General features: G+C 43.3%; 1 protein-coding gene across 2 annotated transcripts in view; it reads right to left on the minus strand.

Annotated features, from left to right (window-relative positions):
- The window catches only part of BCAT1 (branched chain amino acid transaminase 1), a 57,089-nt gene that overhangs the window by 4,342 nt on the left and 33,955 nt on the right, over positions 1–18,792 (minus strand). For both annotated transcript variants that reach the window (XM_087722784.1, XM_087722783.1), the window contains 5 exons: positions 13,356–13,466; positions 10,424–10,543; positions 5,154–5,317; positions 2,906–3,048; positions 839–924 (listed from right to left, as the gene is read on the minus strand). In XM_087722784.1, the coding sequence (XP_087578910.1) occupies positions 839–924; positions 2,906–3,048; positions 5,154–5,317; positions 10,424–10,543; positions 13,356–13,466 (624 nt within the window). The remainder of the gene's footprint in view (positions 1–838; positions 925–2,905; positions 3,049–5,153; positions 5,318–10,423; positions 10,544–13,355; positions 13,467–18,792) is intronic.

An 18,792-nucleotide genomic window follows, 5' to 3' on the forward strand; every position in this document is an offset into this window, starting at 1 on the left:
ATAGCAGTCAGCTGAAGTGGCCTGCAATACTGCACCCTAACCACTGCGCCACCTCGGCTCTGGATTCCTCTCTTTGCCAATCACTGAGTCAATTATTAATATATTAGTCTATATTCTGCTGATAACCAAAGCAAGAGGTTGTTGTGGCCTGCCAGCAGCCAGTAGAGCTGGCAGCAGATTCGAACAGTGAGGAGGTTGCGGAGGAACATGGGCCAGTCCTGGAGGCTGGGGAAGGCTTGGACGGGGGCTCTGTGTCAGAGACAGAGATGGGGCCAGTTATCAGTTGCCTTCAGAGTCAGACATCAGTGAGGCAGATGAACAGCTGGAGCCTATTCCCAGTGTGTGCCTGCGCAGAGTTGCCAGACGAAGGGCACAGCTAAAGTACAGGGGTCGACTTGGGAGTAAGGCCTCCCAGAGGAAATAAAAGAGGAGCGAAAGGGGAGTGGAGTTTGCAGGAGACAATAAGTTAGCTTAATTGGTCGATGACTCTCCGAGACTCCTTGCCAAGTTCTGCAGATATCAGCCTGGCAGCTCTCCAAGCCAGATAAGGTCTGTGACCGTTAATCCTCCCTGGAAAGACTTTGCTGGATGTGAATGAGCAGAATTCCCAGTAAATTAATAAAAGGGGTTTTTTGTCGGGACAAGGAGTTTGCTTCAAGCTCTTGGGAAGCCTCGGTCAGAACAGAGTTTGCAAGTTAATCTGTAAGCTGAATGGAAATTCCACTGCAAGCTGATTTAGGATTTGGAAGAAGTATGGCAGCCTAATAGTCTACCAGAAAAATGCCATTGTAGATAGCACATAGAAAGATCAGAACTATCCCAGCAGATGGCTACCTACCCACTTGCGTGCCAGATCTAAGATGCTTTGCCTCGTCACACCAGGAAGAATGATGCCATCTAGAGGTGGGGTTGCCAGCTCATCTTCTGTCAATACAAAGCAGGACACTTGAGCATAAAAGTACAGCATTAAGGTAAAAGTTCCCCTTGCACATATATGCTAGCCATTCCCAACTCTAGGGGGCGATGCTCATCACTGTTTCAAAGCCGAGGTGCCAGCACTGTCCGAAGACGTCTCCGTGGTCATGTGGCTGGCATGACTAAATGCCCAAGGTGCACAGAACGTTGTTACCTTCCCACCAAAGGTGGTCCCTATTTTTCTACTTGGATTTTTACATACTTTCGAACTGCTAGGTTGGCAGAAGCTGGGATAAGTAACGGGAGCTCACTCCATTATGCGGCGCTGGGAATTCATTTATTTATTTTATTTATTTATTTATTTATTTATTTGTCTTGTATGCCGCCCACTCCCGGAGGACTTCGGGAGGCTCACAAAAGACAAGGGAAAGGGGGAAAACGAGACAAAGACAACATATTCAAACCACCAAACTGCCAATCTTTCTGATTGACAAGCTCAGAGTCTTAGCCACTGAGCCACTGTGTCCTTCACATTATACAATCCTATAAAAATAATAGTTATAGCCATAAGAAGAGGTTTTTTAAAAAAAATATTCTAAGACATTGTTCTGATAAAGTTCTGTTTTGACATTTACTGTTCTGAAGAAGTTTCCTTCTTACTTCTTGGAAGGCAGGTGAATTTGAAAAAAAAAATTCATCTTTTAGAAGACGTAATATTTGGGTTTGCACACAATGCTAGACTAGGTTAAAATGGGGTTGGATAGTTTGTGGTTCAATAAGTTTTAAGAATCCCGCCATCATCTTAACGTAACACGTGAAGGTCCTTATATTGCATCATCTTATGGCTTATTTAGGAGGGCACACCTTCATCTGTTTTGCAAGGCCAACTATTCAGATGAGATAACAACTGGATGGTCTTCAGGGGCAGCCCCACGTTCAATGCATTGCAGTAGTCCAGTGGGGATTTCACCAGGGCATGAAGGCTCTCCGGATTGAGGAAAGCACGCAGCTCTGCTACACTAACCAAATCAGAGGTGGTATTCAGCCAGTTCTGACAGGTTCTGGAGAACTGGTAGCAGAAATTTTGAGTAGTTTGGAGAACTGGCAAATAGGCTGGCCATGCCCCGGCTGCCTCCCAGCCCATCTTCTTTTGTTGCCCTGAACAGGAGAACGGAGCTGGAAAGCAAGTTAGTGAGGTGGGATGGGAATGGGGATTTTGCAGTATCCTTCCCCTACCACGCCCACAAAGCCACGCCCACAAAGCCATGCCACACCCACAAAGCCATGCCACGCTCACAAAGCCACACTCACAGAACCAGTAGTAAATATTTTTGAATCCCACCACTGAACCAAACGCTTTTCACTCAATCTCCAGGACCGCCCATCTCAAATTTTATACATAGGACCTTCGTTATTCATTCTATCTGGATATAAGACTTTTAAGTTTCTCTCATTTAAATGGCATCCTCTTCATTTTGGCCCATGTTCAAGTCTACTTGATCTTTTTGAGTTTTCTCTTTCCCTTCTAAAGTATTAGCCAGCCCTAGTTCTCCATGCTCTGCAAATGTTGTAATTCCACCTTTACCCAAATTATTAGGGAAAAAGATGAACGGCCCAGGGCCCAGGTCAAAATTCCCTTGATGCTACTCTCCAATCTGATGTAGAGTCATATTTAAGAGTATTCTCTAAATGTAGATATACGGCCAATTATGACTCTATATTTCATAATTGCATGACATTCCTTAAGTAGACTTAACAATGCATCTATTCATTTTCCCCCTCCTATAATGAACTTGTTGGCAATGGTGAGGGCCTCTGGAACCATACCCAAGAGTTTTTGAGGAGCACGTGGATCTGAGGTTCCAGATTCCCCACCTCTAACATCTTTGCAAGGTGGAGCTCAAGAAAAAGCCATTTATTTCCAAAATGGTAGATACAGTTAAGGGGCAGGAAGCGTCCGGTAGCAGGTCAATCAAGTCAGACTCCATACCTCCATCTTCATTTCGCCAATATAGGAAAAGATTCATCGTCCCAACTTCTGTGATTTGATGGTCATCACCATAAAGCCAGAGGACCTGCTGGCATCCCAATTCCATTGCTTCTCGTTGGGCATAAATCGAAGAGCCATAATTCCTTTGAGGCACAGAGCAAAAAAAGGCAATTTATATACTTGAGAATATACCTACAAATGGTTTTCCTTCTAGTACGCAACAAATATTTCCTAACCCAATACCCCTAGATCAGGGGTGGGTTCCGGCAATCACTATTGTGGATTTCCTCCTGGGTGCTTCACACATGCGTGCTTGATGCACGCTGTGCGCACATGCACAGCGCAATAAAAATTGCTCTGCCCATGTGCAGAACTAAAAAAAACAAGATGGTGGTGCCATAGGCCCCCCAAACCAGAGAATCGGTTCGGGGGGCGTGGCAGGCCTGGGTCGCTGCCGGTTCCGGTGACGCAGGCTACCAAACCACTACTGGTTCGGCCGAATCTGGCCAAACTGGTAGGACCCCACCACTGCCCTAGATTACAGGCAGGCTGTAACTGGAGTAGCAGCTGGGTTTTGAGTTGAGGGAGTCTCGGAATTCAGCTTGTCCTCCCAATCTGAATCGGGTTATACTCAGAGAGACACTGCATGGACGCCATTATGTCTGTGGAGATTCTCAGTCATCCAGCCATAGTTGTCTGAAATGTGCTTTTTCAAAAGGCAACTGGGCTGTTTTTTTTACTTGAGGAAGAAGAAGAAAACCTTTCGCTTCTCATCCAAGAAGGTTCATAAGTTCTGGCAGGATGGTGGGGGCAATGGAAGGATTAGTTCTGATAGAATGGGGAGGAGTTGAAAGGATCATATTCCTTTGCAGTCATCTGGTCGTTAGTCCTCTCCCTGAGAGCTCTTGAAGCCACTTGGGGATTTATCTGTGCCAGTGATGGTATTCTACCGGTTCAGACCGGATCGCCCGAACCGGTAGCAGAAATCTCAGGTGGCCCTGCCTACTCGCCCCAGGCTCGCCCCAGGCTCTAAGGCATCCCATTTAGGCCACTTTTTTTCCGCCAAAATCACATGCGCAGAAGGCTGTGTGCATGTGCAGAGGTGACGCACCCGCCCGAGGTGGGATCCTACCAGTTTGGACCGGTTCAGTCGAACCAGTAGTAACTTGGTGGCCTGGGTCGCTGGAACTGGCAGTGACCCAGGCCTGCCTTGCCCCTGAACCAGTTCTCTTGGCGACGTTGTAGGTGCCGCCATCTTGTTTTTGCCTTCTGCACATGAGCAGAGCAATTTTTTTTTGCACTGCACCTACGCGGCCCGTCGTCCGTGAGCGAACCGGGAGTAGCGACAGCTAGAGCCCATCCCTGGCGCGTGCTCACATTTGCAAACCAGCAGGGAAGGTAAGTGAATCCCACCCCTTGACCCCCTCAGGGTCACATGTGCAAATTTATTCTGTCTATCCAGTACATGGACTTTGCAGATGATTGCAAAAAATAAAATAAAATCCTTCCAAACCTCATCCCGGCCCACCATCCTGTCAGAACTACTGTCCGCCTCTGCTTCGCTTACTTGTTATCAGCTGCCATAGAAACGGGGAGGGTGGGGGTATGGTATTTGGGATGGGAATAAATGGCACAGGAGGCGATATGAAAAAGGGAGTTTTCTTCTGTCTTCCACGCGTGCTGGTGGCCGGGTGTTTGGACTTGGTCAATGCCCACCGTCCTACATACCAACATGATGATGCCTTTTGGAGATGCACCCCACATGACACCTAAGGGAGCTGCAGATTGGACACTGGGGTGGGGTCGTTGGATGGAGGGGGCTGAGTTATCATTTGATATGTACTTGTTCGCGCCTTCCAGGCTCAGATCTTGCTTTACTTTTGCTGCTATCTTTCCATAACCAGTAAAAGTATTTTAATTCCACGAACAATGGAGTTAGGAGTTTTCTTTCTTGGTTATCGATGGAGGCACGCCTGGCAACTATCATCCTGCTCAAACTTCTTGGATGAGAAGCAAAACACCAAGACCTCAAACTGAATTCTTCCTATGGCTCCACACACTACTTAGTCATTGCCTGCCAGTTTTGAGGAGCGTATCTCCAGCACTTCATGTCAAGGCCCCCTTAGTTAAAAAAAAAAAAGCTTATGTACTCCCAAATGCATTCTCAATGCGTTCTCCCATGCTGGCTCAGGAATTCTGGGAGTTGAAGTTTGTCTTAATGATTACGGCTGCAACAAGATTCACTTACCCTCCCAATTTGCAGTCTCCCGTCCCACCTTTCCAAGCTCGGACGTATTTCGGGTCTGCCCATAAAGAGACAGGGTTGAAGCTCCCACTTGAGAAATAGGGCCCCACAGGGCTCAGTATCACATAGAGAATGGCCCTCGATGGCTTCTTGACTCCGAGAGAAGGCTATGCAGAAAAAAGGAGAGAAGCAACTTAGAACTAAGGAGAAATTTCCTGACAGTTAGAACAATTAATCAATGGAACAACTTCCCTCCAGAAGTTGTAAATGCCCCAAACCTGGAAGTCTTTAAGAAGATGTTGGATAGCCATTTGTCTGAAATGGTATAGGGTTTCCTGCCTAGGCCGGGGGTTGGACTAGAAGACCTCCAAGGTCCCTTCCAACTCTGCTATTGTATTGTAAAGGAAGACAAATTCATTACACTTATGGGTTCGTATCTGGTTCATATATTAATATTCAATAAAACTGAAATGGTATAAAATATAAAGAAAAATGTCCCGTTTCCTGTCACCAACAGAATCAATGGGTTAAGGAAGCAGTAAATTGTTCTGACTGAGGCTTCCCAAGAGTATGAAGCAAACTCCTGGTCCCGACAAAAATCCCTTTTATTAATTTATTGTGAATTCTGCTTATTCACATACTGCAAAGTCTTTCAAGAGAGGATTTAAAGTCACAGACCTTATCTGGCTTGGAGAGCTGACAGATATCTGCAAAACTCTGAGAGAATCACCAGCCAATTAAGCGAACTAATTGTCTCCTGCAAACTCCACTCCTCTTTAATTTCCTCTGGGAGGGGTCATTCATCGCCTTACTCCAAGTCGACCCCTGTTCTTTAGCTGTTCCCTTCTTCTGGCAACTCTGCGCATGCGCACACTGGGAACAGGCTCCAGCTGTTCATCTGCCTCACTGATGTCTGACTCTGAAGGCAGCTGATAACTGGCATACAGCTTTGGCCCCCTCTCTGCCTCCGACACAGAGCCCTCGTCAGAGTCTTCCACAGACTTCAGGACTGGCCCGTGTTCCTCCCCAACCTCCTCACTGTCTGAATCTGCTGCCAGCTCTGCTGGCCACTGCTGGGCCACAACCAAAATATCCTTTGTTGCAGGTATCAGAGCAGAGCAAACACCGAAGTGTTGGGCATGCTTCAGGTTCCTTCAACAAGCAAAAAAAATGGATTTGGTGGCTCAAATACCTCCTTCCAACTTCATGGGTCTATAAATCTTTGATTTTACAACCACAGGCAGTGAGTTATGAGATGGATCTGTCAAACAGCAGTACCAGAAGATTTAGGTAGACCTTGCTTATTAAGTTGCCTTGTTTAGTGACAGTTTAGAGTTACAGCAGAACTAAAAAAGTAACTTTATGACTAGCAGACACATTTACAAATATCTCAGCATCCCGCAACCACATGGTTGCCATTTGTGCACTTCAGAGCTGGCACAAGAAGCCAGCAGTGAAATTACAAGTTGTGGTCATGTGATGTCTCGCTTAATGGCCATGGGTGGTTTGTTTGATGACAGAGGGAGAAGTGAGATCATAAGTCAACTGCAGTCACATGATGTCTCACCAAACAACTGCAGGTAATTAGCTTAACGACTGCAGTGGGAGTTGAAGGAAAAGATGATTGGTTTGATGGACGGTTTACAAACTGGAAAGACTTAGCAAGATTTGCAATATGAGGATTCCTAGCTATCATGTTTTTACCATGCTTCATTCCTCTCAAATAAATGTTAATAAAAAGGACTATGAGCAGTATGACCTTAATAACTACATCAATCACAAATGGAAAGAAAGAGACTGTTCTAATAATGAAAGTGTCAGGCCTGCAATTATATTCCTTTTAGAATTTTGGCCTGCCACACTTTCTCTTATTTCATTAGGCTGTTTCATTAGTATAGTTGATGGGAGGGGGGAATAGACAGGAGTAGGATTGTGGAATGTATTGTTTTCATTCCTTTCTAGAAGCTCAAGGTCATCTTTTGTCTCCGCACTTTTACACCTGACCGGAAGCAGTTGGGTGGGGATGCCAGCGTGGAAGAAGAAGATTGGACCATGTGATGGATTGTGGGTGTGTGGACAAGATCATGAACTTTTAACTGGGTGGAATTCTGATGTCATTTCCAGAATTGGGATTTAACACAGATGTGCCTAAGATGTCTGATTTATTAAATTGGAACTTTAAGGATCATTTTGCCTTTGACTCTGATTTAATTCTACATGATACTTGAAACACTGGCAGAAAGTGGGGAAGCAGGGGATGGAGAACTCTGAATGTAAAAACCTGCTACCATATGAACCTAAGGAGAAGTTAGGACATTATGAATTATTGTAGGCATAAAAAAATTGCAGGTATAAAAGAGTAAATTACTGAGAAAAGAAAAAGTGAGGATTGAAGGAAAAGTTATTAAGTGACTCTTCTATAAAATGTTAAAAGATTGCTTTTGTATTCTTTTACAATGTTAAATGTATAAGCCATTAGATTCTTGCCCAAAATGTGTAATAAGTAACTATGTTTTTACTAACTACAAAATGTGCTAAGTAAATAGGATAAGATAAACCTTTGTTATTCCAAGCCTACGTACAAGTTAGATAGGAAGCCATCTGCACAGACAAAAGGCACCAGAAAAACCAAATAAGAGATAGGGGCCTCTCAAGAATATGTCAAGTTGACCCTTTAGAATATGGAATGATGAAAGAAACGACATAAATGAATGAGCAGGAAGGGGGGGTGTTATTTCTTAGGAATAGTGTCTATAAAATGTGTTGTTTGAATGCTATTCTTTGCTCTCCTTGTCCTCGATCCACTTGGACACTCGGAGGCCGCCTTTGCAAGCGCTTTTTATTTTTCTGCAAATAAACCTTTTTGAATTGTGAACCAGACTTGTCTCTGTGTTGTGAGGATTTGATAATCGGGTTTTTATCTCACAGAGTGATGCTATAAGTCTATTGCAGTCATGTGATGTCTTACTTAGCAATCACGTTGCTTAGTAATGAAGTTGAGGATCCCAATTGTTGTTAACTCAGGACGACTTGTACAACAGTTGCTTTAGAACATTTCTCTTTGAGGATCTCCTCAAAGGGACCTCCACATTCTTGTCACTTAAACCCAACGTCTATGCTCAAACGCCAGGCTGCAGCATATAAAAAGGCCTTCTTATGATTTGATAAACTAGTGCAGTTCACACGACCTGTCAATCAAGGGCTGGGTTCTTGACAGAATGTTGAATAATAAATGATTCAGTCCCATTTTAGCCCCTTCAATATGCAATGTCAGAACCCAGACATTAAATGCACGTTGGGACGGAAAAGTTTCATGTTTTAAGGGGCAATGAAATGATTGTTTTATACGGAAGGACATCTAGCAAAGGTTTTTGCCCCCACCATTCGTATGTCCTAATCGACGGACTGCTTCACAGTAGGCACAACTTGTTATGTTTAGGAGAAAAAGGAGGGTAACATTTCAATGTGTGTAATGAACTGGTAAAAGATTGCCACTAGGTGGAACTATTGTCAACCATAACAGGAGTAAATTCTTGGTGGTTTTTTTTCCACTTTTGCAAAGATTGCCTAGGAAAAGCAAAGCAATCCGTATTTTTATTTTCCTCTCCTGTCCCTAAGGAAACACTAGATAAACTCCCGTGGAACTAGATCTCCTAATCCGAAAGAAGACATCAATCATTGTCCCAAGGATCTACTCCAAGCAGAAGAGAAAATTCAGCTTAAGCAGTCTTTTTTTTTGCAGGCAGCCCTCGACTTACAATCACAACTGGTAACAGAATTTCCGTTGCTAAACAAGGCACTTGCTAAAAGTGAATTGCACCCAATTTTCTTGTTATAATGAGCCGAGGTGGCGCAGTGGTTAGGGTGCAGTACTGCAGGCCACTTCAGCTGAGTGTTATCTGCAGTTCAGCGGTTCTAATCTCACCAGCTCAAGGTTGACTCAGCCTTCCATCCTTCCGAGGTGGGTGAAATGAGGACCCAGACTGTGGGGGCAATATGCTGACTCTGTAAACCGCTTAGAGAGGGCTGAAAGCCCTATGAAGCGGTATATAAGTCTAACTGCTATTGCTATTGCTATTCTTGGAACAACTGTTAAGCAAAGCACTGCATTTGTTAAGTGAATCACATGGTTGTTAAGCAAATTTGGCTTCCCCACTGGCTATGCTTGGTGGAAGCCAACTGGAGAATTCGCAAATGGTAATTGCATAACACACACACACACACACACACACACACGCACACCATTACCCTGCAACTGTTATGAACACATGCTGGTAGCCAAAGCGCCTGAATTTTACTCACATGGGCATCCTGCAATGGACGTTGACGTGAGGATTGGTCATAAGTCACTTTTTTCAGTGCGGCTACAACTTTGGTCGCTAAATAAATAGCAATAGCACTTAAATTTATACACCACTTCACAGTGCTTTTACAGCCCTCTCTAAGAGGTTTACAGAGTCAACCTATTGCCCACAACAATCTGGGTCCTCATTTTACCCACCTCGGAAGGATGGATGGCTGAGTCAGCCTTGAACCTGGTGAGATTTGAACTGCCAAATTGCAGTCAGAAGTAGCTGGCACTACTTCACTCTAACCATTGCACCACCATGGCTCATATGGTAGAATGGTTGTAAATTGAGGACTACCTGTATTCATTGGCTCCCAGAAAGCAATAATACACTGACAAAATTCACAGAAGATGCCAGATAAGTCCAGAATGGGGATTGAGAAGAGATAAAATATATGTGATACTGGTCTTACAGCCTTGCATCAGATAGTGGGGAAATGAGCACATAAAAGTGAGATGTTGTGGACTTCACAATGTCAGCACAAGATGGCTAGATTTTGCACAGCAGCCCTGGGGATTTGTTGGAAACAGGCGATTAATTAATCCATCGTAGCTATTTTACACAATTAATACAGCAAACCCTTCTGCATTAAACACTTTCTTACATTTTAGTATTTAATGACTGTGGGCCTCACAGTTTAAGGATTGATATTATGCCATGCTGTGTTTGGTTCGTTTTGTGCAGCTGATAGATTGAGTGCCAAATTGTGATTTTAATATAGATTTAATGGTTATTTATTATTTTAGTCTAGATTTTTTTAAAAACAGGATGTTCCTCGCGTGTTTTAAATTTGTTCTGGTCTTTGACTGTAATAAGCATTGGCTTGGCTTGACATCACTATTTTTGTGTGATGGTGGTTTGCCACTGGGGTTGAGAGGGAACGAAGGAAAGAAGGAACAAAAAGAAAAGGTATTTTATCCCCACCTCTGTCCCAATTAAAGTAGGGCGGATATACAAGCTAGCAGAGGTGGAATAGGGTACCCATTCCTTCTCAACTTCCACCAGTTTCTGGATACACTGCAGAAGTTCTTCTTTGTCAAATCCCTGCAGGTAGAAAGAGAAGGAGGCAACACTTAGAAATAATATTGAGGCAGAAACACCCAAATGAGAACCTCGGTTTAGCTTGGTTGTTCAAAGACAGGGATGTTCTATCAATCTGCTATTAGTATGCAACAGGTTGTAGCACCATAGCACTTAGAGTTATATAGCACTCCACAGTGCTTTGCAGCCCTCTCTAAGCCGTTTACTGAGTCAGCACATTGCCCCCAACAATCTGGAGCCTCATTTTACAGACCTTGGAAGGCTGAAAAGCTGAGTCTGACCTTGAACCAGTCAGGATCAAACTCCTGGCAGTCAGCAGAGTTAGCCTGCAATACTGCATTCTAACCCACTGAGCCACCACGGCTACAGTGCTAAAGAACCTTATGGCTGTAACAGTGGTGAGTTTAAAAATTTTTTTAGAACCTCTTCTGTAGGTGTGGCCTGCTTTGTGGGCGCGGCTTGCCGGCCATGTGACTGGGTGGGCGTGGCCAACTTGTAAAATGTGGTGAAACTCACTTAACAACGCTCTTGCTTAGCAACCAAAATGTTGGCTCAGAAACTCTGGCATTTGAAGCACGCAAGTCTTAAAGCTGTCAAGTTACAAGACCCTTGCACCCCTAACCCTTTAGGAAAAAAAACGCCAGGGGTGTGCAAACTTGACAGCTTTAAGACTTGTGGACTTCAAATCCCAGAATTCCTCCTCCAGTCACGTTGACTCAGGAACTCTAGCACTGAAGTGTGCAAGTCTTAAAGCTGTCAAGTTACAAGACCCTTGCACCCCTAAACCTTTAGAAAAAAAAACCCAGGGGTGTTCAAACTTGACAGCTTTAAGACTTGTGGACTTCAAATCCCAGAATTCCTCCTCTCGCTCTTCATTTTAATGATGTGCGGACAGGCGGGGAGAGGGAGCTGGAACCGGTTCTAAATGGCACTGTAGATTTGTGGAACCTCTTCTATAGAAGAGGTTAGAACTGGCAGGAACCCACCCCTGGGCTGTAACCACCCAAGAAATGAGTTGGTTTAAATGGCTTTATCACAGTTGTAAAACAGGTTTCAAAATGATAATCATAGAAGGTATTATTGGGAAGTATTTTTCCTTCTGGCAGTGGTGAGAAAACGGGGGTCGTAGCAGACTATAACTTCAATTATATTCTCATGGATGAAACATGGACTCAAGAATGATGAGGCCGAGGAGGTTGTATACACATTCTCTCTTTTCTTCCACAATCATCTTTCCAGCAATCTGCTGTCGTCAGAACTTCCTGCATTTCAGGTTAATTCCTAAAGGCCGATGGCCAGAAGTGGTATTCAGCCGGTTCGGACTGGTTCTGGCAAGCCGGTAGCTCCAATGATCAGTTGGCCTCACTCTCCGCCCCTTCCCTATCCTGTCCCTTATTTCCTGTTTTCTAGCTCATCTCAATCGTGCGGCACAGCTGATCTCCCCCATCATTGTTCTACTTACCTTTGCTGACTTGGAAAGTAAGCAGCTGAACTTCTAAATGCTCCATTTTTCTGGGCTGTCAGTTGTTAAACTGGCAGCAACCCACCACTGCAGACGCCACTCAAAACTTCCTTAGTGCTGTCTTACTTTGCTTGTTTTCTTGCACATTTTTCATTACCCAACATCATTGGTGCTGTTGATATTACCTAGTTTGGGTAATGAAATGTCTGCAAGAAAACAAGCAAGCTCAGAGAGCACCATGTCCAGCTTGAGCTACAAATATTCTCCTTTATTGGTACTCAAACCTTCCTCCAATAGTGTCCCCCTCCCCCCCCCCTTTTTTTTTTAAAAAAAAAACTTCTTGGAGGTTAAGTGTGGATAGCTAAGCAGGCATCAGAGTGATGGAAAGAGATGGTATGTGTTGGGGATGTAACCCTAGTCTTGGCTTGGCAATGTATATGTATAAGCATAAGCCATGATTGTAACAAATATATCTGTTACTTTAAATGCTAGAGAGATGTAATTGGATGCAATTGCTTTAAGCAGCCATAAAAGGAGGAAGGAACTATTACGGCTCCTCCTGATGCTCCTGATTGTTACTGACTGTTACTGTATGAGCTTAGTATTTGGAGAGGAGACCGTGTATTGGATGATGGCTAGTATGTATAGTAGCAATAGCAATAGCAGTTAGACTTATATACCGCTTCATAGGGCTTTCAGCCCTCTCTAAGCGGTTTACAGAGTCAGCATATTGCCCCCAACAACAATCTGGGTCCTCATTTTACCCACCTCGGAAGGATGGAAGGCTGAGTCAACCCTGAGCCGGTGGGATTTGAACAGCCGAACTGCAGAACTAGCAGTCAGCTGAAGTAGTCTGCAGTGCTGCATTTAACCACTGCGCCACCTCAGCTCCTTGGCTCCAGTTACCTGTCTACATGGTGAATTGTGAGTTGAGCAACTGTAACTTCAACGTATTGTAAATAGACTGTGCATATACTTCAAGACTGCTTATAGTCTGTTTGGAGACTATTTATCCTATTTTTGTTAGGCAAGTAAAGCTATTATTTGTTTTACCTTCGGTTGCTGTGAGTGACTATTCAGTGGCTTATTCGTTACTAACTTCTGCTGCAGAAATCTAGTCTCCTAACGGGGATAGACTTAACAGGATGGACAACAGCCATCATCAGTGGCACCTTCCACAATCGAATCAACACACACACAAAAAAAATTACCAAGAGAAATTGCAACCGCAAACCATCCTGAGAATAAGGTGGGGAAAGAAATGCCTGGTTACAAGGGCACATGACCAACACCCTCTCGTTCCAACCTACTCTAGTCAAAGAACAAAACCAGATATGAACATGCATCACATACCGGCAAAGTTGCTCGCGCAGCTGACCGTAACATCCTGTCCATGTTGAGTCTTGGTCGGAACAAGCGTATTTTGCCATCCACGCCTCGATATGCCTTCATGCCTTCGAACAGCTAAAGGAAGCAGAAGGGAACAGTTGGGAATGACACCTAGAAGCCCAACGCATGCACCCGTAATTAAAATAAGCAAACTCTAAAAATAAATGCTCGTTCTTTCAAAACATTGCAGAAATAACTGTGTCCGTTTAAAACAAGTCGAAAGCCCATTGTTTCATTTTGCGTCAAAGGACAGGTGGGAAATTTCTACATGACTCCAGATGTGCTAAATAGGAAGAGATCATTTGGACAGCAAGGGAATATTTATTTATTCATTTATTTATTTGACCCGTCTCAGCAAATGCCTGAGTGGCTCATGAAATTGATGTCAGGCCTACAGCGGTTTCTTTAAGTATCTTTGGCCTGCCACACTCTCATTAAGTTGACAATTGAATGGAATATGAACTCAAATGTCCACTAGTCATTAAAGCAGCTGCATCCATTCTAAACATGGGCGCTCTCACAGCATTTATGTAAGCTTAGATGCAGCTGCTTTAATGAATTGCAGGTGGATGCCAATTGCTTTTTGCATATTAACATGCATTGCTATGTAAGTTTAATTTAGAGGATCGCTCAACATCTCAGCCCTATCCTAAACTTCCTATTTAATTTCCTGTTAGGATAGTGACTGGTTACTTACACAGCTGTTTAACTATTCAAATGTTGCTTTTAACTGTTAATGGGAAATTTAAAATGAATGTGAATATGAAGCAAATTGGTCGAGATATAACTAAACCACAATAACCCACCAGTGAACGCCCTCAAAATGTTTCTACCTAATCTATCCCAAATCAATCCAGACTTTTGACAAACATTATTGATCAAATCAGACAAAGAAGTGAAAAGTTAGGGGTCCCATCTTGTAGATATCCAGACTCTTCCCCACATTTTGCATGATCACATATCTCAACATTAAAAAAATATTTCCCCAGGTTGAAATGGATGCCTACAGCTCAGTATGCTTAGAACCGTAACTTTTGCTTATTTCAAGGTGGCACAATGGATAAAATGCAGCACAGCAGGCTATTTCTGGTTAGTAAAATGAGGAGCCAGATTGTTGGGGCCAATATGCTGACACTAAATCTCTTAGGACTGCAAAGCACTGTGGAGTGTTATATAAGTCTAAGTGCCATTGCTATTAATTAGGAAATTGCTAATGGTTTTAAAACATCTTAGTATTAAAATAATAATGAAGTCTTGACCTTGAGGCAGGGGACAGGGGTTATCAGTTTCAAATCTATCCTTGAATTCATGAGAGCCAGAAAATTAATTTATTTGTACTGAAAGTTGGGTTCTTCAAGAGCAGCAAAGATGATTACAGGACTGGAGGCTAAAACACATGAAGATCGGTTGCAGGAACTGGGCATGTCTAGTTTAATGAAAAGAAGGATGATGGGAGACATGATAGCAGTCTTCCGATATCTCAGGGGCTGCCACAAAGAAGAGGGAGTCAAGCTATTTTCCAAAGCACCTGAAGGTAGAACAAGAAGCAACGGGTGGAAACTAATCAAGGGGAGAAGCAACTTAGAACTAAGGAGAAATTTCCTGACAGTTAGAACAATTAATCAGTGCCTCCGGAAGTTGTGAATGCTCCAACCCTGGAAGTTTTTAAGATGTTGGATAAGATGTTGTCTGAAGTGGTGTAGGGTTTCCTGCCTAAGCAGGGGATTAGACTAGAAGACCTCTGTTATTCTATTCTAAGTCCTGAACCAAAAAAATATGAGCATCACCTTAAGCAGCTGGATTTTCCTAGTGAAAAAAAAATGTTCCTGAGTCTTAACTTGATGCCACTAGATCAAATGGCTTTTCAAGTTGATTCCTAAATAGTTCTCTGGAATTCTATAGCTTGTATTGTAAAGCAAAGAATATCATTCATGGGTGAACAAATTGAGGACATTTCTGATTCCTACTATAAGCTATAGAATTCAATAATTTGTTTAGTTTTATTTATTCAGTTTAGGCAGACTGATTCTGGGCAGCCAAACTATATGTATAAATATCCAAAGCTTGTTTGAAAACTACTTGAGAGTCACTCATGACTCAAGGTTTCTCATCAGTCCAGAACAAGGATTCGGATGCGTTGTCCTAGACAATGATTTCTTCTTGGTTGAGGCAGAAGAAGACATGATCTGGTTCAGTTCTACTAGCAGCACTACTACAGAAGTCTACTTCAAGTAATACTATTATATCCCCCTTTCTCAAAGATTTTGATTTGGATTCTACACTGCTTAGCTAGCTAGAGTTCCACCAACTTCCAATAAATACTGAAAGAACAGGGCTTCCTTTGGCTAAAATAGAGTTTGTATCTTACTCAATTGCAGCTAAGAGTTGGGAAAAAGCTTCTTTTGAGAGGCCTTCGGACTGGTTCAACTGGTTTTCTGGAATCCTTGAACTTCTGCTCCACTTTGATTATGTTTTTGTTTGGTTCAATGAGTTCAGTTTACTAGAGGAACACTGTGTCTTCACTCAGAATGAGTAAGATTGATGGTCTGGCCTTGTGAATCTACAGAGTGTATGGTTATTTTGAGGCTTGCTGAAAGCCAGTAGATCAGTCCATAGAATGGGGATCCACTCTATTATTTTAACCAATTATGTGGATAATCTTAATAGGGCAAAAAACGCTCAATTCTGCCCCCCCCCCCAGCTCACAGGAGTACTCTATAAGCCTCCTAAAGGCTATGCATTCCCTTTTTTGACAAAAAATGGCCCCGTTTTTGTGAAAATTGGGCTGGTTTTTTGCTTGTTTTTGGGACCCCCCACCCCCCCAGGAGCAATCCGAATTCCATCAGCTAGCCAGTGTAGACTGGCAACTACCCGGAGGAGAGCCTTCTCGGTGGCTGCTCCGACCCTCTGGAACGAACTCCCCGTGGAGATTCGGACCCTCACCTCCCTCCAGACCTTCCGCGCCGCCCTTAAAATCTGGCTGTCCCGGCTGGCCTGGGGTTAAGACTCTAACCCACACTCAAATTGTATGACTGTTGAGTTTTTAAATGATGTAGTGTCTTTATGTTGTAAATTGTTTGTCTTTCCCCTCCCCTTTTGAACTGTGAGCCGCCCTGAGTCCCCCCAGGGAAAAGGGCAGCATACAAATAAAGTGACTAAATGACTAAAATGACTAAAATGTACAAGCCTCCTAAGGGCTATTCATGCCCTTTTTTTTGAAAAAAAAAAGGGGGGGGGCATTTTTGCGAAAAGTGAGTTATTTTTGGGAGGTTTGCAGAGTGCAAAAACTTTTTTAAAAAAATTTGCCTCTTCAAAATCTTGGTGCGTCTTATACTCCAGTGCGTCTCATACTCTGAAAAATACGGTAGATCCCTCAACCATTCCTCATGTGATTTAGCCTCCAGACCCTCAATCATCTTTGTTGCTTTTCCCTGCATACTTTCTAGGCTCTCAGCCTCCTTTTTGTATACCGTAAAAAAATTCCAGATGTAGTCTCACTAGTGCAGTATAAAGTGGTATTGTCACTTCATGTTATCAGAAATTGTTAGAATAACAGAGCTGGAAGGGATCTTGGAGGTTTTCTAATCCAATTCCCTACTTAGGCAGGAAAGCACATGACTAGGTGGCTCAGTGGCTAAGACACTAAGCTTGTCGATCAGAAATGTCGGCAGTTCGGCAGTTCGAATCCCTAATAAATGTCTCCTATGTGAGGAGGGGGTTGGACTAGATGTCCTCCAAGGTCCCTTCCAACTCTGTTACTATTACTACTTAAAGCTTATACCATTTCACAGATATTTTCATTTGGATCCCAACAGTGAGCAGCTGGGTGGACTGTGGTGGATTTGGTAATCTCAATTGTCCCTTCCAATTCCATGATTCTAGCTATGATTGATGATGACTTTATTTTTACATGCTTTTCATGGATAACTTTCTTACTATGTCTGAATAATTTGTTTTGCCTCCCCCCCAAAAAAGAATGCTTTTAAAATCTGCTTTCTCCTCTTAATTTGGATAATCCTGTATTATTTTGAAAATATTTTTATACTGAAAGGATAATAGTTTTTTTTAAAAAAACAAAACCCTAAGAATATGAATAACCGAGTATTTTAAAAAGTATTGTTGGTCTCTCAAAGAGAATGATAGGCTAAATAAGACCTATGAACACCCTCTGGCTTAGAGTCTCCATAAACTTTCCAAAAAGGCTGAACTTCCATAATTTGGGGGATGCGAACAGTCAACACGTCCTCAGAAAGGGCCCCAAATACATTCCTGGATGTCTTGCTCCTAATTTCAACTAGCCCTCTTTATTACTTGAATAGGATTCCCCCTTAGGTTACCATTCCATTCCCACTTCTCTGAAAATACATTCCAGTGAGAGCAATTAATGAATGGCATGTACAATTGCCGCTACTTATTTTATTGTCTCTTTGTTAAACTCCTGTCTCCCCTTTCATTTAGACACTCAGGGTGGCATGCACAATATTTTCCTCCTCCTCTTTGCTGTCTAATGGTGGATCAGAATCTGAATCTTCCATATTTAGCCCAACACCTCAGCCATTACCCTACATTGACTCTCTGCATTTCAACTGTTCAGGTAATGTCAACTCAATAGCAATCTCAAACTACTTAACATGGTCAAGAATCTGATTTTCAGAGGTTTGTGGACAACTGCTGCTTCAGGCTGTCTGGCCCCAGGCTCTCTATTTGTGAGCAGACTCATCAATTTTAGGAATATTACGGTAGTGTCAAGTCTTATTTAACGGTGTAACCAATGAAACCAATACTAGAAGAAGAATCTGATCTCCATTATTTCTCAGTACAATGTCCAACTAGACTGGTCTTTCTCAATCTCTGGCCATCCTCCAGCTGTGCAGAGTTCATGGGATCCGTGCTGCTTTTTGAGCTTGGTGGTTCTCTAGTCTAGCAGATGTTTCTTTACCAATGGAAGAGAATCATTTGTAGCTCAGGATTGAACCGTGGTGTCCTTGATCCAAGCTTTGTTGTCTTTCTTGCAGATGTTTCATCATCCAACGCGGTGACATCAACAGTGCCGTGATGCAGAGTTAGGTCATGAAAAAATCCGCAAGAAAACAACTGTTGTGGCCCGGCAGCGGCCAGCGGAGCTGGTGACAGACTCAGACAGTGAGGAGGTTGGGGAGGAACATGAGCCAGTCTTGGAGCTTGGGAAAGGCTCCGATGAGGGCTCTGCGTCAGCGTCAGAGATAGGCCCAGGGCTATCCAACAGTTATCAGCTGCTTTCAGAGTCGGAGATCAGTGGGGCAGAAGAACAGCTGGAGCCTGTTCCCGATGTGCGCATGCGCAGAGCTGCCAGGAGAAGGGAACAGCTAAGGAACAAGGGCAAACTTGGGAGTAAAGGCGCAGGTGGATGGTGAATGGCCCC

The sequence above is a fragment of the Thamnophis sirtalis genome, unplaced genomic scaffold (genome assembly GCF_051295495.1).
Source record: "Thamnophis sirtalis isolate CommonGarterSnake01/CBP01778 unplaced genomic scaffold, rThaSir2_p1.2 scaffold_9, whole genome shotgun sequence".
In the NCBI taxonomy this organism is placed as follows: Eukaryota; Metazoa; Chordata; class Lepidosauria; order Squamata; family Natricidae; genus Thamnophis; species Thamnophis sirtalis.